Below are 25,237 nucleotides of genomic sequence, written 5' to 3'. Positions count from 1 at the left end.
TGAAATCTTGCAGGTTTTGCTGCTTCTGTAAAGCACAGCTGCTTATTTACAAAAAAGAAAGCTGCAAAAGTGCTGCATGTAAACATAGCCTGCTTCACATGCAGTCATTGCTGGCTATATTTCAGGTTAGATGAATGTTTTGGGTCCCAGCTCCCCAGTCAAGGATTATGTCGCTGAGGTTTTCTATATGGCTTCTCCTGTGGTTTGTTTGCATGTTCCCCATCTCAGCACTCTTCCCACCTTGTTACATTTAGTGTCTGGAGGATTCCAAATGTATCGAAGGTGTTTCTGTGTTCCTTTTCTTTTCTACCGTCTTTCATGTATGACTGTGTGAGCACATCCATAGCCCTGCACCTCACACACTGTCTGTATGCACTATGTTCTGTTTATATGATTTTGTCTGTATTATTATGAATAATATTATATGGGCAGCACTGGGGAACTGGTGTCAAATCCCACCAAGGGCAACAACTGCTAGTCGTTTGTATGTTCTCCCCATGTTTGCATGGATTTCTTCTGGGTTCTCCGGTTTCCTCCCAAACTCCAAAGACCTTTGGAGTCTGAGCCCCAATGGGGACAGTGTTATTAATGGCACTATACATGTGAGTAAAATAAATATTTGCTCTCTAATCTCCATTAGAAATCGTGTCTCTCAATTTATAGACAGGAGCTGCACAAAGTTCCTCAGTTACCGGGTTCTCCGATGCAATGTTTCGCTTGCCAACCTAGCGTGACATCATCTTTGCAGCACACAATCATTAGCTGAGCCTGGGTTCGATCCCAGAGGGTAAGGAAATCAACGCAGCTCCAGTCGACTGGCCAGAAAGCACTGACCATGGACCAGGCTCGCGCAAAGCGATCTGCTAATCTCTACCGTCCATGTAATACTAACTCTTACCAACCGCAGTCACTTCTGGGCAAAGGCAAAGTTACTCCTAGCGTCTCCTGATCATCAAGTTGACTTCAATTGAAATGAAAAAAAAAAAATCCAATCAGGCCATCTTGGTAATATATTGTAGTGCCAAAGATGTAGAATGAACATCAAGTAAGAAAAAATCCTGCATATTTATATTGCATATGTTTTTGTTTCTCAGCTCTCGTAAAGGAAAACTCCTACATTCATGCCAATGTCAAGATGAGGCTGGAAAGCAGCGGCAAATGCAGACTGAATTTAGCAATTATCATTTTGTCACAGCTCTGGATGTGTAAGTAGAACCTAACGTTGGTCATGTAAAAAAACACTTGGTTTATTCAGTGGCGTAGCACTAAGGGCATGGGAAATTTTGCCACCCCTGAACCCATGGATCATTTGCTCTCCATTCTATGACATATTTTGTATTTAAAAAAAAAAATACTGATGTAATTCTGGTTTGCCCACTTACTCTCTTGATATCTTGTGCTTTTTGCTACAGAGAAAATATACCTTCTTTCTGGAACCTAACATGAAACTTTAAAAATAAAGCTATATATTGTTACATTTTGTATTACCTGTTTGAGTATTTTTATATAACTATTTTATTACCCTAACTCTAAACCTGTACATAACACTAATCCTAACCCTAAGGGAAGAGTCGACGGCCATAAAACACAATTCTCAGACTGGCTGTTGACTCTCCCTACTCGAGTGTGACAGCATGTATTTCTATGCAGCTGTCACATACTGGTGAGGAGAGCTGCTGGCCAGTCAGAGCTTTGCAATGTGAACCCTGTGCAAGTTATATGGTCGTCTGATTCTTCCCTAACAATATTTGGGGTTAGAAAAAGTATGTACATGTAAGAAGGTGACCGGATACAGGAACAAGGTGGAAGAAATTAATCAAGCTGTTTATTCCCGTAATGTGGTGGGAAATTGCGGTAACTATAGCAACAGTAAATAATACAGAACAAGATAATTACAGCATGAAATATACAATTCAGATATACAATGAATATTCAGGTTCACTCTACTATTATAACAGTTTCTTGTTATATAGTCATAACTTTCTAACTTGGTTGGTGATCCTAATTACATGAGTCACTGTACTGTTTCTTTGTCTAGTGCAGGCCTAGCGGGAGTCTCCAATTCTTTACAATATCCCGCAAGCCCTCCTGAAAAAGTCTAACAAGGCTCGTTGGGCCACCTTTGCAACCAGCCCCCACCCTGTTTGTTGTGCTAGCACACGCCAACCCCTGGAGCATTTGTCAGTGCTGGAAGCAACAGCCTGGCCCACTTATGCCTCCCATTCACCATCACAGGCATCCACCCGAACGGAGTTTCCTCATGGATTTTTTGCGCTTCACTAACGGCACATGGCTCTCATACCCGATGGGATGAGGGCTGGGCCTCAGCTCTTGACAGGCATCATATGGGTCCAAGAGCTCGACCAGCGCAGGTCTGGTGTTTGGGCCTTGATTGGTGTAGTCTTAGTTCCAGAACTTGCCTGGCCCACATCTTGTCGTCAGGTTTTGACCTGCATAGTCTGGTTCCGGGAGATTGCATGGCACCGCCTGGGTTCTGCTTCCATGTGTGCCACAATCCACTGTCTCACGCTTCCTTCCATGGTCTAGCACCCCAAACTCATCGTCTTCCTTGACACATGTCCGTGTCTTCCCTTCTCTTGGTGCAAAATCTCCTCTCATTTTGCAAGCTGGCCTTTTATACCAGGGATCTGTGTCATCAAGGTCATGTGACCTGATGCACCATCTAAACACATCCTTCCTGAATCTCTCCCTCTTCTGGTCAATTCAGCAAGGTCCCATTTACACAGTACATGACAGTCCACACGCACAAATGCCACACAGCCCTGGGGATTCTCATCCTTTATGTCACACCGTAATACATAAAATCTTCAAGTTTATTAAAACTTTAGTGTTTTCTGTTAGAGATACTTAAAAAACAATTGGGGCAAATCTTATGGCATGAGAGCATGGACGAGCACAGTGCAGCTTTTATTATCTCTGTCACTTTCTCTGCAGAGAGCAGCAGTTGAGATGAGTTTGTAACCAGCTGCTGCCCTTTGCATTGGCAGCAACCGAGATGTCAAAGCAAGCTTCATTGTACTGAAAGTTTTGTCATCTTAAGCTCAACTCAATGCCTTCTGGACTTTATCTTGAAAAAGAACCAGGGTAGAATAAGGGGTGAAATTCCCCATTCTGGCAATCAGTGGTAGACTTAATCACACCAGTCTACAATTATTCCAATTTCTTTAAACTCACAGCTCAAAATGTATTTATATGTATGACTTTCTTGCTTTTGTTCCCCTCCCTGCAGATTCCTGGTGTCAGACTGCCCCGGACGGTTACTCCATCCAGGTGGAGCCAAGTGTCACTGTACAGGAGGGTCTGTGCGTAATAATACCTTGCTCATTTACTGCAGACTATATCACAACCTTCAAGAATTCGACTGGATACTGGAAGAGTGACTTTGATACCAACATCGCCTCTAGTAACACATCCGTGTCTATACTGAAAGAGAATTTCCATGTGATAGGGAATCCGGATAACGGGGACTGCACCCTGAAAGTCACTGATGCCAGGAAACAAGACACGGGGACATATTTCTTCCGAATCGAAGGCAGTAAAGAGATGCCGATTAAGTACAACTACTTATCACACAAATTAACTCTTCTGGTAACAGGTGAGACTAAATGTACAAAAGTCATTTTTTAATGACGCGTTATACAATTTATTATCATCTAAAGTTACGTGTGGGCAGAACTGTAAAATGATTGACAGCTCTGATCTCCAGTTTTAAAACACATATTGGAACATGGAGATACAATGTTGCATTATTTACAAACAATATTTATTCTGAATATTATCTAAGCGGGGGCAGAACTGTAAAATGATTGACAGCTTTGATCTCGAGTTTTTAAAAACATATTGGAACATGGTGATACAATATTGCAATGTTTGGAAACAATATTTACTCTGAATATTATCTACGCCGGGGCGGAACTGCCAAATGATTGACAGCTCTGATCTTAGCTCCTGTTTTGAAACAGTTTTATGCAGTGAGATCATTTTACAGTGTTCAGTATAATTTTTCCAGAATTTGCACCTTCTGTCATTTTGCACACACCGCAATGGCTGACATGGGGAAATCATAACTACATTAGATGTTCCTCCCCGCTGTACAATGAGGTCCTCCAGTGTAGAATGAGATGAAGAATACTTTATGGTGACAGCTCATATCTAAATGCAGAAATATATTTCCACAGCTAATGTATAATGTATTTTGGTTTGGTGTTGGTAAATGTGAGATACAGATGTACCAAAAATTACCTTGACTCACACAATATCTCACTAGGGTAGCATGGCAAAAAACGACTTTGGTCAAAGGCTTGCACAGTGCTAATGTGTTTCTTAACTTATCACAGAAAGTTAAGTAATGAAAACGATACATTGTGTGCCATATTAACCTTTGCTACATCTGTATCTCTTTAAAGGACCAGTGTTGCAATTTGGCACTGGTAGAAGTCCAAAGACACATATAGCATAAACAACTTCCAAAGTAGTAAAATCACATTCTTTTTTTCAATGCTGGACAATTCATCCTGAAAGTTTCCAAGATAAAATAAAATAATAACGTTTTGTATTTTTTATGCCACAGATCTTACACAAAAACCTCAAATTTCAAATTTGGGTCAACTGAGAGTTGGCAAAGAGGTGACCCTGACATGTTCTCCTCCGGGGAGTTGTGAGGGAACAGATCAGACAATCACATGGTGGAAAGATAATCTGGATAGACCGTGGAGAAAATCATCCAGCGTAACCTTCACTCCATTACTGAGCGATCACAAGACGTCTATTACCTGCGCGGTGAACTATCCGGCCGTGAGGTCTACAACTCAGAAGACGATGGTCTTGGATGTACAATGTATGTGTTATGTGAAGGGTTGTAAGTAGACATCCTGGGCTTGCCTTGGTTTTTATTTTCTTGCCAGATGGCTTCTTCTAAATGTGCCATCAGAAAGGATGGTGAGCAACATAAAAATTGAGCTACTTTTTGCAGCTACCTGAGAACTTATCTGCAACTCATCCCAACTTCATGTCTTGGGTGTCATGATCCAGGACGGGATTTCGCTTTGACCCGTCCTGGTTAGACTATGGGTTAATTGTGCTGCCTCTCTCTGGCAGAAGGAGGCTATTTAGTGCTCACTGGACCTGGGTCCGGTGTCAGTTATACTCCTGCCCTCGGCTGAGTTAAGTGATCTCTTGTATACATGTGCCTTGTGCCTGATAACTTGTTGCCTGCTCGGTTGTGATCTGGTTCTGTCCCTGTTACGAGTTCTGCCTGCCCCTCTTGTATTGCGCTACCTCTCGTGTATGACTCTCTGCTTGTGACCCGACTTCTCCCTGCTTGTCCCCTTGGTACCACGTCGCCCTCTTGTGTATGACCTTTGGCTTTGTCTGACTACCCGTCTGTTTGTCCCTCCTGTACCTCGTTTGCCCATACTGTTGTGACCTCCGTTTTGCCTGACTCTGAGTTGTTGTATGGTGTCCTGTCATATCTGAAAGCAGGACGCTAAGCCCCGCCCCCTTGCAGTCACATGACCATAGGTCCTGTGCCAGCTTGCTCATTTTCAGTGTCTGCAGGTCCCGTGCCTCTTTACTTTCCAGCGCTGACTGGACCCTGACACTAATAGTTTGAAGCACGCCTGGTCACCTCTGCTGCCCTTCTCCCCAGGTAACTTTTAGCACTGCTTCTGTACTCAGGACACGCGCACTGGCTCTATGAGCAAGTGTAGTGCGGTGTCTCTGACATTGGGTGCCTTTGATACTGATTTGTGGAGATTAGATCTCTTCAGTTCTCGAGATGTATAGAGCTGTAGGCCAAGCAGTGCTCTTCATCAGTCACCGGCTGGGATGGAATGTGGTGGCATAGGTTTTTTCAATGTATAGAAAAATGAAGATGGTTATAATTTTTTATCCAGAGCCGTGCTGTATAAGATGCATATTGAGCCGCGCGGGAGAATATTGGTGACATAGGTCACAGTATGTTTGTATTATAGTCATGGTCGTCTATCTGAGGCAAATACCAGGAAAAGCTCCTCAGGGGAAGTGTAGATATAAATGCACCAGATGGTGAGTTATGGCTACTGATATTGTCTGACAGAACGATTCGCTTTCGTCTCGTTGATCATCAAACAGTTTATTTCCAGCTATTTTGAGGTCACGAGTCAGGATTTACCAATCGCATCACATTCTTACCAGCTTGAAATGTTCTGCACAGATTTGGCTCTGCTCCTTGTGACTACGAAGACAAAGTTCAGTAAAGCCTTTTCCCGGGCACTCGGCCTTTTCTGATTTCAATGACAACATTTTACTATATGCACGCGATTCCAAGGTAAATCTTCAGAGGTTTTTCTTTTCTACTTTTCCCCTCTTTTTAATTATACTTTTTTATAAAAATATCCCAGCAAATTGCTCTATAAACCCAAACTACAGGGTTGGCCATTTATATGGATACACCTAAATAAAATGGGAATAGTTGGTGATGTCAACTTCCTGTTTGTGGCACATTAGTATATGGGAGAGGGGAAATTTCTCAAGATGGGTGGTGACCATGGTGGCCATTTTGAAGTTGGCCATTTTGGATCCAACTTTATTTTTTCCAATTTTTTCCATCAAACTTATTGAGAATTCCCCAAGAAAAATAATGGTGTGCTTGGTTTTAACATAACTTTATTCTTTCATGAGTTATTTACAAGTTTATGACCACTTATAAAATGTGTTCAAAGTGCTGCCCATTGTGTTGGATTGACAATGCAACACTCTTCTCCCACTCTTGACACACTGAACTTCAAGGGGATAGTGATTGAATTCAAATGATGCAAACCCACCCCAAGATCCCAACTTGGGCAATCCCTGAGCGCCTGAGGCCTCTGGAAATGGGTGAACAGAACCCTATTGTCAAGGAGTTTTCTTGTTTTCTTGGCAGAGTCCTGATCTCCAACATTCCCAGAGCCCGCCGGCAAATACCTTCAGAACCAAAGTAGCGTAAGCCAGAAGATGTCCATGTAGTGTGCAAAGATCCTTCACTTGCCCTCCTGTTTCCCATTCCTGGAAGAAAGGCTGAATTCATCCCCTACAGGAGAATACCCATGGAAGAGCCCTCTCTTTCCAGAGGTTTGCAATATTGATCTTAATGAAGGTATCCACAAGGAATACCACAGGATTGACCATACCCAACCCTCCTAGTCTCCTCGTCTGGTAAGTAACCTCCCTCTTGACCAGGTTCAGTCTATTCCCTCATAACATTTGGAAGAACAAACTGTAGACCCGAGTCTAGAGAAACTCTGGCAAGATGCACACACTGCCCAGATAAATCAGTAAGTTTTGATCAGGTTTACTCTTTCCGTTAGGGTCAAAGGCCAACCCTTCCATTGGTTCACCTTCTGAGTGGCGATCTCTAGCCTGCTGTCCCAATTTTGTTTTGGGTAATCCCCCTGGCCAAATTAGATGACAAGGACTTTTGCAGAGACTTTGGGTCCTGGAAGGGTGTTTGGGAGATCAAAACAAGGATCTCCTCCTCCCAGCCAGAGACTCTCACACTTATCTTGGTTGATCTAGGACTCGGATGACTCCGTGTAGCGATCTACCTCTGACATCAGCCACCCTGCCTCCTCGTGAAAGGAAACTAAAACCATGACATCATTGGCATACGCCACCACCCTCAGAATGGCTTTCGGTGCTGCCCGGTCCATCCCGATCCCAGCCAACGGTCCACGCTCCACCCTCCTAAGAAGTGCGTCAATCGCAAAACACGTACAGCAGCGGGCTCAAGGGACAACCCTGTCGAACACCAACCTCAAAAAAGCTGCCAATTGAAACATTCACAAGCAGGAAACTCTGCCCCACTGTACAAGGTCTTAAGCCAATCGACAAACCCCCTCAGCAGGCCATATCTCAGAAGGATAAACCAGAGGTACTCGTGATTAACCCCTTCAAAGGCTTTTGCCTGATCCAGTGACCAGCCCTACCCTGCTCCACTGCATCTTGGACACAGAGCACAGTAATAAATGTGCTGTGCCTGGAACAGAGTAATGCTAAGCCTCCAAAAGGAGTCGGGTTGCAAATTTCACCAACCGATTAAACAGCACCTTTTGCCAGAACCTTCCTGTCTGCATTGAAAAGCGCTATGGGATGCCAATTCTCAATTCAAGATGGGTCCTTACCCTTTGACAAGATGATCAGGGCAGACCTCCTCATTGACACTGGCAGAGTGCCCGAGGAAAGACACACATTGAATTCCTCAGTCAAGAGGGGAATCAAAGCGTCCTTAAAGGTCTTATAGAATTCAGGTGTTAAGCCATCTGGACTGGGCGATATTTTTTTTGGGGGGGCAAGCCCCTCAATCCCCAACTTAACTTCGTCTTCCCTGATCATCTCTGTCAAAACATCAAGAGAGGGGTCTACCCCGGGTTCGGGAACAGCTTCAACCAGGAAAGCAGACATCTCAACCCAATCAAGAGGTGCAAGTAGAAGGATCTTACAACCTCAAGGATCCCTGATCTGGATAGCCTTAGGAACCCCGTAGTGTTGACCAGTCCTGTAACTACTTTACTATTCACTGATATCTTGCAGTTTCTGTAAGGGTCGGGCGAGCAGTACTTCCCATAATCCCTCTCAAAAAACAAAGATGCGTGTCTATCATACTGACCTAACACCTCATAAGCAAAGATTTGACTCTGGAGATCTCCTTGCGACTATCTACAGTTAAGACAAGATGCTCGAGTTTCCTCCTCAGACCCTGATACAGGCAGTACCTGCTCAGACTCATGAGGCTCGAGAGCTGGCAGAAGAATCTTGCCACCCTTTTTTGAACATCTCCCACCACTCTGACTTACTACTACAAAGATCCAGTAAGGGTACCTGGCTCTGAAGAAAATCCTTAAAGGACTTTCTTATCTTCGCTTCTTCCAAGAGAGATGAATTGAGCCTCCAAAAACCTCTTCCCATCCAGAGGGTCTCTGTAACATTCAGAGAAAGCAAAATTAAACAGTGGTCGGAGAACTCCACCTCAACAACAGACACTGCTGAAAAGACAGCGTCCTCCTTTAAATAAAACCTATCAATTCTGCACCTACAATAACCTCTATGATAGGTGAATCCCTTGTGGCCTGGGGTGTGCCGAATGTGGACATCCACCAGGCAAGCCTCACTAGCTATACTGATAAGGGTGACACTATCATAAGTCAGCTTGTCTCTGGAACCTCCTCTATCTCATGGCCTCGTGACAGTATTGAAGTCCCCTCCAAAGACAACCTGCCGACTTGTAAAAAGGTAGGGATTGATCCTCATAAAGAGACACTTCCGATCCCACTTAGATTGGAGACCATAGATGTTAATGAGCCGGAGCTCTTGTCCCTTCATGAGGACATCTAAAATCAGGCACCTCCCCATTTCTAACTCAATAACCAGTCTGCATTCCACCTGTGCGGTAAAAAGGACCACCACTCCGCTATACTGCTCGGCCACAAGAGACCAATAGGAGGGCCCGAGTCTCCACTTCCTCTTAGCTTTAAACATGTCTGCCATGTTTGGCAGCCTGGTCTCTTGCAAAAAGAAAATGTCAGCTTCAACATGGCTGAGAAAATCAAAGGCCGCAAAATCTAGCTGTATTTCACTTTATGCTGGCGACATTAATGCACGTCAGCGTCAATGGAGTGGGTACCGCCATCATTGGTGATTGAGTTAAATGGCTTTCTTCTTCCCACTTCCCTTATCCTCTACCTAAGGGGAGGAGGAATCCTTCCCCCTTTTTAATGACACAGAGGTGTCCATTCCCACAAGCTTTTTCTTTTTATCGTACTCGTCTCCGGACTCTTGGCCAGTCCCTCCCTCCAAGGACCTTACATTCCCAGAAAAAGAAGACTCGGCACCCCTATAAGCCCTGCCAAAGCCGGAACCTCACCCTCAACTTCCTCCTCAGAGGAAGAGATGTTCTCAAGGGCTTGGAACCGGTTAGAAAGAACAACCAGAGGGGAGTCAGTTTTTCCTTCCTTGGTACCTTGGTCAGAGCGGGAGAAGTTGTTTTATCTCCCTTCTTTCTCTTTTTTTGGTGCCGAGCTTATGCTTGTGTTCTTGCCACTGCCTATTTTCCTCATCCATAGTTTCATAATGGGAGGATTCAGAGGCAGTGGCACTTTCGTCCCTGTGGATCCTCCTGACCTCTTCGTTCAACTCATCATCCCTCGGGGCCTCAGCAGCAAGACTGGTGTCCAGGAAAGGGGCCACCTCAGTAGCCCGGGGCTCGCCCAGCTCCCTCTCCTGTCTGCGCCTGTCTAGACGCCTCAGCTGGGCAGGTGTCTTTTTATTGCTTTTCCTCCTTGGCCCCTCAGCTCCCTCACCCCAGCTTGTCCCGTCCCCAGCAGAATCAGCCTCACGGTTTTCTCCCACCGGGGTCATAACTGCATTAGCAAAGGAGCGAGGACAAAGGCTGAATGGGTGACCTAATTCACCACACAGGAGGCACCTAATCTCCACAAAATATGCAGCAAGATGGCTGACATCCCCACACAATGCACATTTCTGTACAGTGCAATTTGCACTGAAGTGTGTGGGGTCGCCGCACCTGTGACAGAGATTCAGTTGTCCCTGGTAGAAGACCTGGATATGATCCCTACCCAGGAAGGCAGATGATGGAATGTGGGCAACCGTACTACCTGAACACTTAAGTTTTACCATAAACATCCAGGCCCCTGACCAGATACCAAACTCATCACAGTTCTTCTTTGGCATCTCCACCACCTCTCCATATGGGCCAAGCCACTTCATGATGTCATAACAAGAAAGCGACTCGTTACAAGTCATCACGGTCACTTTCTTGACTTAATTTTGTCGAGACACCACCTGAATGGCAAAGTCTCGCCAGTCTGGCTCATTTTTTGCCAACTCATAATTCGACCAGAAGAGCTCAAGCCCCTCTGGCCGAACAAAGCTGACATCAAACTCAGGCATGGAATAGGGATGTATCAAGGTGTAGATGTCAATCGCCTTGAAGCCCATCCTCAGCAGGAGCTCCACAACCTTAGACCTTGGAGGACACACATCACTGCCCCTCCACCGAAAATGGACCACATTCCTATGCACACTACCCGGCCCAGCTGTTGGGAGGGACCACACTGTATCCCCACCATTTTGCTCTTGGAAGGCCCCAAGGCCATGCATCTCTAGCCAGAAGGATAGATCAACCTCTTGACCCTCAACCATTAGTGATCGCTCTGTCTTCTTTAGAGCCTCCAGGAGACGCCGGTGCAACATGCCATCCCCAGAGTCTGGAAACGCGGACGCCCTATTTCCCCCGGAGGTGACAGTGGCATAACTACTAGCAGGTGCTGCCTCCACTGGGGGGCAACCGGACCAGTGACCATATCATCACCAACAGTACTATTATTACCCACCTCCATAACCCCCCTCACACTCCACCAAACCAGCAACCACACCACTAGAGAAAGAATTTTCCTCATTCATTCCCCCCACCACATTCACTCCTGCTGGACCAGTGACAACAGGGGGTGACATTTTGGCCTCCTCATCATCAGGCACATGGGGCTCAGTCTCCTCCACAGAACTGAAGCCGACCTCACCCCTGGTCTTACATGTACCCTCCGCATTATCAGCTGGTAATTTCCGCTGTTTAACAGTTTAAAGCTGATCCTTTATATCAGTATCTTGTTGACCAGCGGCGCCAACACAAAATAGGTCTTTGAGAGGATCGGAATGCCCTATCCCGACAACCCCCTCACACTGCCACCGCTTCTCAACTAAGTGATCAGTGGCAACAGCAATCAGGGGCGCCGAGGCTACTGGAGCTGCCCCCGACACTGGGCCGCTCCCCCATCCCACTGAGGAACGCGCCACAGTACTGTGGCCTGACTGATTGCCCACTGCCAGGCCACCCTCACTGCCCAACCTCTCGGCTGATGCACCTCCTGCTACGTCCCTGCTACTACAAGTAGAGACAGAGCTCTGTGCCTCACTACCGTGCTCTGTACTCTCCCCATGCCTTAGCACTGGATCCACAGCAGAACCCGGGCTGGGCTGGGCAACGAGGCTTATACAGCAAGCTGACCCTGCAGCCGAATCAGGAGGTACACGGAGGGGGGCATACATGTAGCTTACCGCTTCCTGCAGCTTTGGCTTGATCTTCCTTGCCTTTTTCTTCTGGCCCCCAGGTGATTCTTCTGGTAAATCATCACCAAGATGGAAGTTCTGAAGGCACACTGGGGACTCCAGGAGCTTAATCGCTGCCATTAGAGCCCCTCTCTGGACGCTGTTGTCACTGTCATCCCCAGAGCCAGCAGAACTGTGACCAGATGCCAATGTCGCCTGTCCTGCAGGGAGCTCGCTTCACGTGGCCTGCAGGTGACTTTGCAGGCTGCCAGGTGGGGCTTTCTGCTGGTCATTATCCTCATCATCATCATCCACCTGGCTCTCAGGCTGCAGCCCCATCTGCCTTTGCTCTCTATTATCAGCCATATCTCTGAATCTGTCTTCATTGAGCAATTTTTCTTTAAATTGTCCACTTTTTCTCTAATAAAAGCTTTCCTCACCTGCAGCTCATTAATTTCAAGCTTCAGCCTCTTTAGCTCTGCCTGAGTTTGGAGGAACCTGCAGCTTTGGCACTTGTGCAGTGCAGCTCCTCCCGAAGCCTCCTGATGGTCTTACTCACCTCTTCATACTCATGGAGGTGGCTCATGACCCGGGAGTCATAGGTGCAGCCCCTAACCTTGCTCATTGAGGTCAGCCTCACCTCCGTGAGCACTCAGCTTTCCTCCGGAAGGACTGCCATCTTGCACGCTGCTAGCAAGCTTCTCTTCCATGCTGAAAGCCTTGTGGCTTCTCTGGGTCTCTGCTGACTTGGGGGGAGTAGGAGCGACATTTCTGCAACTCCTGGTGGAGCGTCTCACCCGAGTCCTCTGATGATGTGCAGGCCAGTTGCTACTTTCTTCTGCCCCCCGCCGGCCTGGACCGGGAAACAGAAGCCTGGGACTTGCCTCCTTCACTCATCCCAGGAAGCCCACTCCCTCCCTGGGTAGGAGAGAGAGCATGTCCCTGGGTGGAGAGGTGATGGTTCTCAGGAGTTCAGGCGCACACAGCAGGATCAGCAGCAAACACACCCATAATTATCAAAATGAGCAGCAGCTGACAGCTGCACTCACTAATCTGCTGGTGCAGTCACTGTGTACCTACATTACATTACTGATCCTGAGTTACATCCTGTATTACGCCCCAGAGCTGCACTCACTATTCTGCTGGTGCAGTCACTGTGTACCTTCATTACATTACTGATCCTGAGTTACATCCTGTATTACGCCCCAGAGCTGCACTCACTATTCTGCTGGTGCAGTCACTGTGTACTTTCATTACATTACTGATCCTGAGTTACATCCTGTATTACGCCCCAGAGCTGCACTCACTATTCTGCTGGTGCAGTCACTGTGTACATACATTACATTACTGATCCTGTACTGATTCTGAGTTACCTCTTGTATTATACTTCAGAGCTGCACTCACTATTCTGCTGGTAGGATCATCATTGACTGTAGATATTCTATGTAACTGTTTCTTAGTTGTGTCTGTATTGGAGAGTTATTTGCTCTGTCAAAATATGATATCAGTCAGATCAGATTTGTTTATCAATTTTAAGTTTCTAAAACACAAAATGGAGCATTAATTTTGTTCTGAAAGGGAAAGATTGATATATGTTGCTTTCCCCTTTCTTGTTTTGAGTCCCATTGTTTGATTTCTAGTTTGATACATTTTTAATGTCATGTATATAGTATTAGTCTTCTTTTTTTTTTTTACTTTGGAGACTTTCACCTCGCTCATCATTTTTGGTCATGGCATTTTTGTTGCTGTTCATTTTCCTAGTGATATTTGCTTTGTCATTGATACTTCATATTCTTGCAATTTGCTTTGCCTCCATTATATTTACTTTATTTCTCTGCATTATTTTAGATCCACCATCCATAGATATTTTTATTGACCCCTCAGGTAATGATTTGCTTCTTCTTTTGTGCATGGACTTTTTGCCGAGTGCATGGTACTGCAGATTTTTCGATCTGCTACTTTACCAAACTGTGACTATTGGCTTAGATCAACCAGAGTAATATGTGGAAAGTCTATATATACCTTGTGTGATGGCGTACAAAACATTCCGTGGTTACAGGGTTATTGTATTCTTCCATCATCCTGAGCGCACCGCTCCTCTGCCTCCTGCTTGTAAGGGTTCAAGTGAGTACCTGATGATTGACAGTTCAGACTAGCAGCAATGCTGTGCTGCTAGTCTGAACTGTGCAATCTTAGATGCTGCAACTAGAGACAGCTTTGCTTTTGCAGTGTCAGAGGAGACAGTGATTTGGCCAGCTTCAGAGCAGCGCTTTGCAAATAAAAATGAGCTACGAAATGCCATGTAGGCTCGCTAATGCTCTGTGTGCTCACTACGGCTACTCTATGTCCGGACACTCTATGATGCAGCTCTATCTGCCTTTCTCACATCAGAGAGTAACAGCACGAAGCCAAACACCTATGATCAGTTCAATTAATTCCTGCCGAAATTTGATTCTCCAGATAGGCCTAAATTTTGACAGGAAATTGAATTTGCACCAAATTGCAAATGGAATTGCTGGACAAAGACATGTTATGTTATGAGGCCTCTTTAAGGGCCTTTCTCACATAGCGAGATCACTAGCGAGATCACAATTTTGTGACACATACCTACGACCGCCGCCCCCGCTGGATATCGCTGATCGCGCTCGAATGGCCTGGGCCATTTTTTCGCCGTTGGTGTCCTGCTGGCCGGCATGCATCGCTGTGTTCGGCGCCGACTAGCGACGTCGTTGGCGATGCAGAACTCATGGACACAGGTGGAAGTCGTCAGATCGCTGCGTTGTGACAGGTAACAGCGACCCCCGATGGATCGCTGTATCGCTGCTGCATCGCTGGAGAGATCTGCCTGTTTGGCAGCTCACTAGTGACCATTTAGTGATGCACCAACGATCCTGACCAGGTCTTATCGTTGTCGAGATCGCTGGTGCATCGCTAAATGTAACGGGACCCTTAGAGCCACAAGTATAAAAATCAGTGAGGTTTTTGATTTTGCGGATTTTTGACAAAATTCAAGTAACCTATTTTACTTATGGGGTGAAGAAATTTTGCAACTTCAAAAACGCACCAAAAAGCTCATTGTGGGAATGTACCCAAAAAAATAAAATAATATTAGGCTCACCTTGCTGCAGCTCCCCACCCAGTGCTTTGCTGACCCGCTTCCATCACTCTGAGGCTCCAAGGAGTAAGGATGGAAGAAAAGATGTGGCCACAGGGAGGAATCAAACTGGGAACAACTGGGCAGGGTACTGCGACTCCAAGGCAGACAAGGGCAAGTAGAGTGTAATATATATTATATATGAAGCTGAGTCACTTCTGAAGGACAAGCCATGAAGCAGGGAAGTCAAGGAGTCTAAGGTCAAATGCCAGGAAGGTCAAAGAAAAAGGGATAAGAAAAAGGAATAGTCAGAGGTAAAGACCGGGGTCAGGTAACTAGGTTCAGAGGCAAAAGGGGTAATACAAATGAGTAATCAATTGGAAAACCCAAGGTACGGGCAACAAAGATCAGAGTATAAGAGTACAGAGCTAATACATCACAGAGCAGGACTACAATTGGCAATGGTCTAACCATTGCCAGCAAGTTAAATAGCCAGGTATTCACCCTGAATGGGTGACACCTGAGGAAACCTCACAAGACCAGCCTGAGTGGACAGCAGGACTGTCAATCACAATACTGCCTTAGATTGGCTGAATGGGCTGTCACTCACAATACTTGACATATATATGAAAATTTTCGCCTCTACCTGACGTTAAAAACAATGCAGCAAACTGCCTGCCATTTTGCTTAAATGCATCAAATTCAAATTTCAATTTCTGGCAAATCCAAATTTTTCATGTAACTTGAAGCAAATTCTCCTTGAATCAACTCGCCTTTCTCTACAGAGAACCCTTGTGTGTTAGGCAACGTACCCTCACTAGACAAGAATTGGCCACAGTAGACAAGCTGCCTTTTTGATTGACAGGTGGAAGGATACATTTGTGGGCTTTCCTATTATTTGCACCCCTCCTCTCTGCTGCTTACTTTATGGTTGCTGTTTGTAAATATTGCTGATATTTGTTACATTTGTTACATTCTTAGTTTTATACTTCTTCTTTTCCAGGACTCATAAGAAATCACACCGTTGTACTGAATGAAGGGGATTCTGTGATCCTCAATTGCTCGGTTATCAGTAACCCAGCAGCTTACGTGACTTGGACGAAGGGAGAGAATACCGTGGTCAGCAGTGTGACTGGAAAGGGGCTGGAGCTGTATCTGATGGACATAACATCCAGTGATATTAATACATACAGCTGCTCCGCATGGAATCTACACGGGGATACCAGTGACTTTGTTGATGTCGCTTTGCAACGTAAGTGTTGGGTGATAGGGTAACAATATTCATGGGAATGTGGTGAGTATCACAGAGGGAATGAGTAAGGTTGCAGGTCAAAGCTCGGAGAATACTTTAACTTAAAGGGGAAATATATTTTCAAGTAACTTTTCAGAAGAAACTGTGTGAGAACATGAGGAAGAACACTACTCCTGGTCAGTTTATGACTTGCATCTAGAATTTTCACCAGTTTCCAGACATTATTTTGAATTTGCACCTGACTTTGAGCTGGTGGAAGGAGACAAGCTGCTATTATGTCTCACATACTCAACACATAGAGATGAATTCCTGCTCGTATCCCAAAGAAGTGAGCAGTGTAGATGTGATCTCGTCTCTGGAATAAGAAAACATACTTTCCAGAATGTATCCTCCTGTGTCTCCCTCTGCTTGCTTTCTCACCCTGCTCCTCACTCCTCCTCCTACCTTCCCTCTCTATAGAGCATAAGAAATGTTATCTGACACCTCATTGTAATTGCAGTCCATCTTGCCTTGAGCCAAAGATGGATTTGAGCTTGGGATTTTTTCAGGAAAGTGATTTCAGGAAATGAGGAGGAGTGAAAAAAGTGGCTCATAAGTGGAGAGAGAAGCAGATTTCTCTGATAAGATATATTCCAATGTTTTTATACCTATTTGTACACATTTACACTTCGCTTTTAAAAGGGATTTTCACCCAAAACATGAATCACATAAAATCTAAATCTGTCATAAAAAAACAATCAAAGTCTGATCAATTGTACGGACAACAATCGCAAGGACTGACCTGTCCGGTTGCAGTTCTTGCCACGAAGGCTGATGTGAGAGCCTAATTCCATTTCTTACTCACCTGCTGGTGACTCTTGGACACTTCTCTGCCAGAAACAGGAGCTGGACACCTCAAATATTGGGATGTGTTCATCCCAATGGTTGTTTCTTGAGGAACACCATCTTTGGTTGACTTTTTACAAAGTCAATTCATAGAGATCCAATGCCACAGTGTAATTTTCTTGGGCAATCCAATGATTTACGACCCAATTTTTATAATTTTCGGCTATTCCCCTTTTCTTGGTGCTCAGGGGTAAATGTGCACTCCTGGCAAATCAGTGGTTTAATCTCTATTCTTGAGGATTCTGTAGACGATTCTGGTAGTGTGATAGATTTCCGACTAGTCCTAGTGGAGCAGAGGACTTCCCTGGTGATCTAATGGGACTCTTACATAACTTCTCTTTTCAGAACTTAATAGTGACACTGCTTTCTGCCATAACCCTGTAACTGTTATTGACCTGATAGGGCAACTCTGATACTTTGAACTCATGTTGGGACTTAGGTTAATTATTTTATTGCCTTTATGTTACAGCCAAAAGTGAAGAACCAGATGCCAATCTCTTCTTTGGTAAGTTCTTTTTGCTTTAAAGGCCAAATAGAACACCCTTATTCTGAGCTCCGTAAAAATCCCTGCTCATGCTCCTTTTTACACACCTGTTTGGGCACCGTGCTGCAACTAAATTTTTCCATATTATTTTGTTAATAACCTTGACTGGTGTAGAAAATAATTTAAAAAAAAAGAAGGGGAGAAGTTTTTATATCAAGGACCCTCATCTATAAAAAAAATAAAAATAAATAAGTACTGCTAAAAAGAATTCCAGGAAATTACACAGATGTACATAGAATTTAGTAAAAACTCTGTAATTCTTTATTTGCCCTGTAGGGGTGCTGTTGGTAAATGCTTGGTTCCCTTACAGCTGGAGGTCCCAATCAATCTTCACTTTGCAATCATCCTGTATTAGGAGATGGGGGCAATGACTAAAAAACCTTTTTGGATGTACATTGTAAATTCATCTCATGTCATTACAGAGACATCTCAACCTCCAGCTCCAGAAATTGTGACGGTGCTCTCCCCACAGTGTGGTAAGTGCTCATTATTATCAGTAGATTAGATTTGGATATGCTGCCATATCAAAATTGGAATTTTGAATTCCATGGTGAAATTTTGCCCATTAGCCAATGCTGCCATCAGCAGAGCCGAATATTAAAATTCTCCTGGATAATTAGCCAGTGACTTTCACTTTCACTTACTTAATATCCACCATTGCCATTCTATAATGCTGTAGATAAGGCCCCGATCTGACCTGCAAGATAAGAAAAATAAGTTTCATTATACTCACCCAGGGGGGCCGTCCAGTGCAGTTCGGTCAGATGGGTGTTGCAGGTTCGGGTCCGGCGCCTCCCATCTTCTTGCGACGCCACCCTCCTGCTTGCTTTACAGGCTCCCGGCATCGTGCTTCTGCACAGGCGTACTTATCTGCCCTGCTGAGGGCACACCTAAGTCCTGTAGAGAGCAGGTTCCGGGAAAGGTCTGAGAGGCCTAGCGCCTGCGCACTGCAGGAATCTGCTTTGCCCTCAACAGGATAGAGAAAAGTACGCCTGCGCAGGAGCGCAATGCCAGGGAGCCATGAGCAAAGTAGGAGGGCACCTTCGCAAGAAGATGGGAGGCGCCGGACCCAGACCTGCGACACCCATCAGACCGGACCGCCCCCCAGGGTGAGTATAATAAAATGTATCTTTCTTATCTTGCAGGTCGGATCGGGGGCTTTGCTACAGCATTATAGAATGCTGTAGATAAGCCCTGAAAGGCGGTGGCAGTATCTTTTAGCGGCTAAAACAGCTGACAGGCTCACTTTAAGATGTACTACAACTGATCAAACCTACAGTGTAAAGTGTGAGTTGGATGGAAATAGCTTGATATCACAAATTAGTCAGGAGACACAGTGGGTGCAGAAAGTATTCAGACCCCTTTAAATTTTTCACTCTTTGTTTCATTGCAGCCATTTGGCAAATTCAAAAAAAGTTCATTTTTTCTCATTAATGTACAAATTTATTAAAGAAGAAAAACTTAAATATCACATGGTCATAGGTATTCAGACCCTTTGCTCAAACACTCATATTTAAGTCACATGCTGTCCATTTCCTTGTGATCCCCCTTGAGATGGTTCTACTACTTCATTAGAGACCAGCTGTGTTTAATTAAACTGATAGGACTTGATTTGTAAAGGCACACACCTGTCTATATAAGACCTCACAGCTCACTGTGCATGTCAGAACAAATGAGAATCATGAGGTCAAAGGAACTGGCCAAGGAGCTCAGAGACAGAATTGTGGCAAGGCACAGATCTGGCCAACGTTATAAAAGAATTTCTGCAGTACTCAAGGTTCCCAAGAGCACAGTGGCCTCCATAATCCTTAAATGGAAGAAGTCTGGGACCACCAGAAGTCTTTCTAGACCTGGCCGTCCAGCCAAACTGAGCAATCGTGGGAAAAGAGCCTTGGTGAGAGAGGTAAAGAAGAACCCCAAGATCACTGTGGCTGAGCTCCACAGATGCAGTAGGGAGATGGGAGAAAGTTCCACAAAGTCAACTATCACTGCAGTTCTCCACCAGTTGGGCCTTTATGGCAGAGTGGCCCAATGGAAGCCTCTCCTCAGTGCAAGACAATTGAAAGCCCACATAGAGTTTGCTAAAAAACATATGAAGGACTCCCAGGCTATGAGAAATAAGATTCTCTGGTCTGATGAGACAAAGATAGAACTTTTTGGTGATAATTCTAAGCGGTATGTGTGGAGAAAACCAGGCACTGCTCATCATCTGCCCAATACAATCCCAACAGTGCAACATGGTGGTGGCAGCATCATGCTATAGGGGTGTTTATCAGCTGCAGGGACAGGACAAACTGGCTGCCATTGAAGGAAACATGAATGCGGCCAAGTAAGGAATATCCTGGATGAAAACCTCTTCCAGAGTGCTCTGGATGTCAAACTTGGCCGAAGGTTCATCTTCCAACAAGACAATGACCCTAAGTACACAGCTAAAAAAACAAAGGAGTGGCTTCAGAACAACTTTGTGACCATTCTTGACAGGCCCAGCCAGAGCCCTGACCTAAACGCAAATGAGCAACTCTGGAGAGACCTGAAAATGGCTGTCCACCAACGTTCACCATCCAACCTGACAGAGCTGGAGAGGATCTGCAAGGAAGAATGGCAGAGGATCCCCAAATCCAGGTGTTAAAAACTTGTTGCATCATTCCCAAGAAGACTCATGGCTGTACTAGCTCAAAAGGGTGCTTCTACCCCATACTGAGCAAAAGGTCTGAATACTTATGACCATGCAATATTTCATTTTTTCTTTTTTAATAAATTTGCAAAAATTTCTACATTTCTGTTTTTTTCAGTGAAGATGGGGTGCAGAGTGTACATTAATGAGAAAAAAATGTACTTTTTTGAATTTACCAAATGGATGCAATGAAACAAAGAGTGAAAAATTTAAAGGGGTTTGAATACTTTCCGTAACTACTGCACATTAGAATCCACAGAGCAATGTAAAGGAGCTGGAGTCACTGTTATAGCTCTGCCCCAATGGGCAAAGTTGAAGTTAATGGATTAATGGGGAGAGTCATTAAGGCTGAGGGTGATGGGATGGTTGTAGGCACTTCTATATTAGAGAAGCCTCGCTTTGGTATATTGTTAGTTTTTTGTTACATGATGATAACCGACCTTCTCAGATTCCAGGTATATTGACTTGACTCTTCTCGGAGCCTTCATCGCTGCGAACATCCTCATCCTTTCGCTGATCGCCCTGGCTCTTTTCTGCTTCGTTATGAGGAATATGGAAAAACATCAAAGAGGTAAAAATCCAGTGTAAAATACAGTGTCTGTAGGGTATAACGTCTCAGATGGTGAGGTAGCCCTGTTTTTAATGGGAGGGGGTAAAGTATTTGGAAACAGGGTGATGAAAATAGAGTGCACAGAATAGAACGCGGAGAAGAAAGTGCCCGAGTGCTGGAAACAGAGTGCAAGGAATGGCGTGTGGGAGCACTGGGAATAAGGTGCTGGGCATAATGTGCAGGGGACAGGGTGACAAAATGCAGGGAATAGAGGACTGATTAAAAAAAAATGATGTTGGGAATAGAGTGCTAGGAAGGAAGCACTGAGAACAGAGTGCTGGGAATAGAATCCAAGAATGATGGGGATGAAGTGCAGGTAATATAGTGTGCAAATAGAGTGCAGGAGTCCTTGGAATGGAGTCGAGGAAATATAGCGCAGGAAATGGAGTGCTAGGAATAGAATGCAGGAGTACTGAGAATAGAGTGCAGGGAATATTATGCAGGAGTGCATGGAATAGAGTGTAGGGAATAGACTAAGAATAATGGGAATGAATTACTGGGGATGACGTTCAGGTGATAGAGTACGGGAATGGAGTGCAGAAGTGCTGAGAATGAAGTGCAAGGATTAGAGTGAATGAGTGCTGGGAATAGAGTGCAAGAATGATAGGAGTGAATTACTGGGGATGAAGTGCAGGTAATAAAGTGCTGGAATAGAATGCAGGAAGTAAAGTATAGGAAATAGAGTGCAGGAGTCCTTGGAATGGAGTACAGGAAATAGAGTTCAGGTGTGCAGGAAATAGGATGCAGTAAATAGAGTGCTCAGAATGAATAGAGTGCTCAGAATAGAGGAATGATAGCAGAACGAAAAAATCTAGTGCTCGGTATAAAGAACACAAAATATAATACAGAGAATAACACACTGGGAACAGAGTGCAAAGGATAGAGCACTCACATTAGAGTGCTGGGAATAGAATACAGGGGTTAGAGCTCTGAGAATACGACACCGATAATTGAGGAGACAGAAGTGACCGCAGGAGATGAATGTGATGTTATTATTGTGGTGACTTGTGCAGTCATGGTGATATTTTTGAAAGTAAGGCAGCAGACAAGGAGAGAAGCATGATGGGAGGAGGGGAGACAAGACAAGTGACAGGTCACAGGCTAAAACTTACATACCGAGAGCAATGCACAGCAGCACAGAGTATTTGAGGAGAAGAGTGTGCTGGCCGTGTGGGGGGCAGTGACCCATTCAGTCTAGTGAGAAGCACAACATGAAGACATGGGTGGCAATATTTGGGAGCTGATAGTAAAGTGGTGGCAGGAGCAGGGTCTCCCCAGATTAGGGGCCTGATACATTGTTGCAGGACGTTTGTGATGTAATTTCCACTTGTAAATCACCTTAATATTTCCAACACTGTGTGTTTGTAGCAATCATAAGCAATGGCGAAGAGCTCAGGACTCAGGGGACGGCCTCTATGTACAAGGTAGGGGATAATATATTTACCTCTATATACATACTACACACTGTATATTCTGCTGAAACTGATAATCCACTGACTTACTGTAAGACACACACAATTACACCACCGGCATCATCCAATCTCTATATTTCCATATTAATATTTTGTCATGCACTTAATAAGTTGTATACTATGTACCTGGTGGTAAACACCCACTCTAGAGATAGACTACATAGCGTCATAGCATATATCTGCAGACACCACTAGGGAGGGCACATTTCATACAGATGTTATACAGTCACCACTAGGGGGAGCCCACTGCATACAGTTGTTATACACTCACCACTAGGAGGAGCACGCTACATACAGATGTTATACAGACACCACTAGGGGGGAGCTCACTATACACAGATGTTATACAGTCACCACTAGGGAGAGCCCACTGCATACAGTTGTTATATACTCACCACTAGGAGGAGCACACTACATACAGATGTTATACAGTCACCACTAGGGGAGCTCACTGCATACAGAAGTTATACAGTCACCACTAGGGGAAGCCCACTGAATACAGTTGTTAAACAGTCATCACTATGGGTAGCTCACTACATACAGATGTTATACAGTCACCACTGTGGGGAGCTCACTACATATATATGTTATACAGTCACCACTAGGGGGAGCCCACTACATACAGTTGTTATACAGCCACCACTGGGGGGAGCCCACTGCATACAGATTTATAGTCTCCACTAGCGTGAACTCACTATATACAGATGCTATAATGCCACCACTAGAGGGCAGTCAATACATAAAATGTTGTACAGCCACCACTAGAGGGAGCTCACTGCATACAGATGTTATACAGCAGCCACTAATGGGAGATCACTGTATTACAGCTCCAAATGAGTTCAGTATTAGGTTTATAAATATAAATACATTGAGCACCTCCTAGTGGTGACTTTCAACATTTTTTAAAAAAGTTAAATTTAAAATAATTTTGCTATGTTGAAGTAACTATTTAGCATTTTTCTTTGCTATTTTTCCTCTTTGCAGAATCTAAATGAATAGATAAAAAAGTAATTCACAGAATGAACTCTTGGGATTAATGAAGTGTGACATCGACCACTTCCTGCCAGATGAAGAGATGAATATCTGTCTATATATAATCTCTGAGGCCACCACTTAAAGGAGAATTAGGTTCAGTGCTAGAAGCTGAAGGATTGGGATTGTTTTTCATATTAAAAATGAAAGATTTTTAACCGCTTTTTGATGTAAAAAGTAATCGTCCCCCCGTAAGTTGTGAGTGTATGGTACGGGCTCAGCAGCTGAGCCTGCACTATACCCAGTAGATGGGTGACTGCATCCAGCAATCATAGGGTGCCAATGATTTGCCATGGCATGGTCCTCATATTAGAACGTCAGCCTTACTGTATGTTGCAAGACTGTGATCAAGTTCTTTATAGGAACCAAGAAGTAAAGTAAAAATAAAAAAAAACAAAAATGTACAAAACATTGACCAAAAATACAATTACAATTTTAAATCCTAGCCCTTAATTCCAGTTCAAGAATAAATAAATAGTAAAAAAAATATAAATATAAATTAAAAATAATATTTTGTTTGATTTTTTTGTAACTTTAATATTAAATATGACATGGGTTCTCACCTGAGGGGGCAGAGAATTAGATTGTGAGCTCCTCGGGCTGTGATGTAAGGAAATATATAGATATTTTTGATGAATCCTATATTCTGTCGCTGCCAGTTAACTGATAGAAGTTATTTTTGTAATATAAAAAAATGAATTAAATAAAATGACTATTGGTTCATTCTTGTATGTGTTTGCATCATATTTATCTTTCCCCCCACTTTCCATGTGTCATTTATAGTACTGGCTTCCCATAAGGACCACTCAGTCTCCAGGGTCCTTGACCCTTTAACGCTCCTTGATGGAGAAAGTCTTGATCTGTGCGCTGAGCTGGCTCCACACATGGCAGATGCTGGCATCAGCCTCTAACAGCAGAGACCTGAGCTGACCTGAGCTAATGCCGTTTGCTGCTGTTAACCCCTGAAATGCCTCTCTCAATCATTGACCGCTGAAATTAGAAAATGTGATCCTGCACACGTGTTCTTTCTAGAACTCATTACTGACCGTAGCACAATCGCGAGGGCGGCAATGAGTTACAAAAAAACCTTTTGCTGCCATGTTAATACTCCTGTTAAACTGAAGAGAATAGAAAAATATTGCAATATCACAGTATACAGAATCAGATGATTGCAGATTCAACACCCTTAAAGGGATTAACGGCAACTACAGGATTTGAACACAAACACAATATTTGACAAGAAGGTGTACGAAAAAGATAACTTATCGCTTGCAGTTCTTGTTGGGGAGAGGCTGGAATATCTCTCGCCGGCGTCGTAAATCATGGACAATGTCTCTGGCTCTGTTACGGAGGAACGAAAAACACTGTCTCCCAACCGTGCCAATGTATCCGGGCCCGCTTGTCTTGAGTGCATTGGAATGTAGAAACAGTGTCTTTTGTAGATTCCTCTGGAATGGTGCAGAACACGAACAGCATGCATGCTCGCAGGCCACGGCAGTGTGCAAGGCTCTGAAGTGGATGCTAAGATCGGAGAAAGTAAGATTATCGCTCACTGAGAGCGGGAAGGAGCCGTCC

At 44.4% G+C, this 25,237-nt stretch overlaps 1 protein-coding gene across 1 annotated transcript; it reads left to right on the top strand.

The window, feature by feature from the left end:
* Window positions 1-1,099: 1,099 nt before the first annotated feature.
* Window positions 1,100-24,311, top strand: LOC141085317 (sialic acid-binding Ig-like lectin 14). Its single transcript, XM_073570597.1, has 10 exons — window positions 1,100-1,205; window positions 3,251-3,616; window positions 4,592-4,858; window positions 13,948-13,983; window positions 16,197-16,445; window positions 17,800-17,835; window positions 18,297-18,350; window positions 20,997-21,119; window positions 22,527-22,582; window positions 23,615-24,311. The coding sequence occupies exons 1-10, from the start codon at window positions 1,136-1,138 to the stop codon at window positions 23,627-23,629; spliced, it is 1,272 nt and encodes a 423-aa protein (XP_073426698.1). The 5' UTR covers window positions 1,100-1,135; the 3' UTR covers window positions 23,630-24,311.
* The last annotated feature ends 926 nt before the right edge of the window (window positions 24,312-25,237 follow it).

The sequence above is a fragment of the Dendrobates tinctorius genome, unplaced genomic scaffold (genome assembly GCF_039654945.1).
Source record: "Dendrobates tinctorius isolate UK_male_01 unplaced genomic scaffold, ASM3965494v1 ptg000028l, whole genome shotgun sequence".
Classification (NCBI taxonomy): domain Eukaryota; kingdom Metazoa; phylum Chordata; class Amphibia; order Anura; family Dendrobatidae; genus Dendrobates; species Dendrobates tinctorius.
This window is presented reverse-complemented; position numbering and strand designations above follow the sequence as displayed.

What these genes read in the sequence shown, in the direction of transcription:
- LOC141085317 (XM_073570597.1), top strand. Translation starts at nt 1,136, where the DNA reads ATGAGGCTGGAAAGCAGCGGCAAATGCAGACTGAATTTAGCAATTATC. An exon ending in TATTTTTATTGACCCCTCAG is followed by an intron (nt 13,984 to 16,196) that starts GTAATGATTTGC and finishes CTTCTTTTCCAG; the next exon opens with GACTCATAAGAAATCACACC. An exon ending in GGTGCTCTCCCCACAGTGTG is followed by an intron (nt 18,351 to 20,996) that starts GTAAGTGCTCAT and finishes CGACCTTCTCAG; the next exon opens with ATTCCAGGTATATTGACTTG.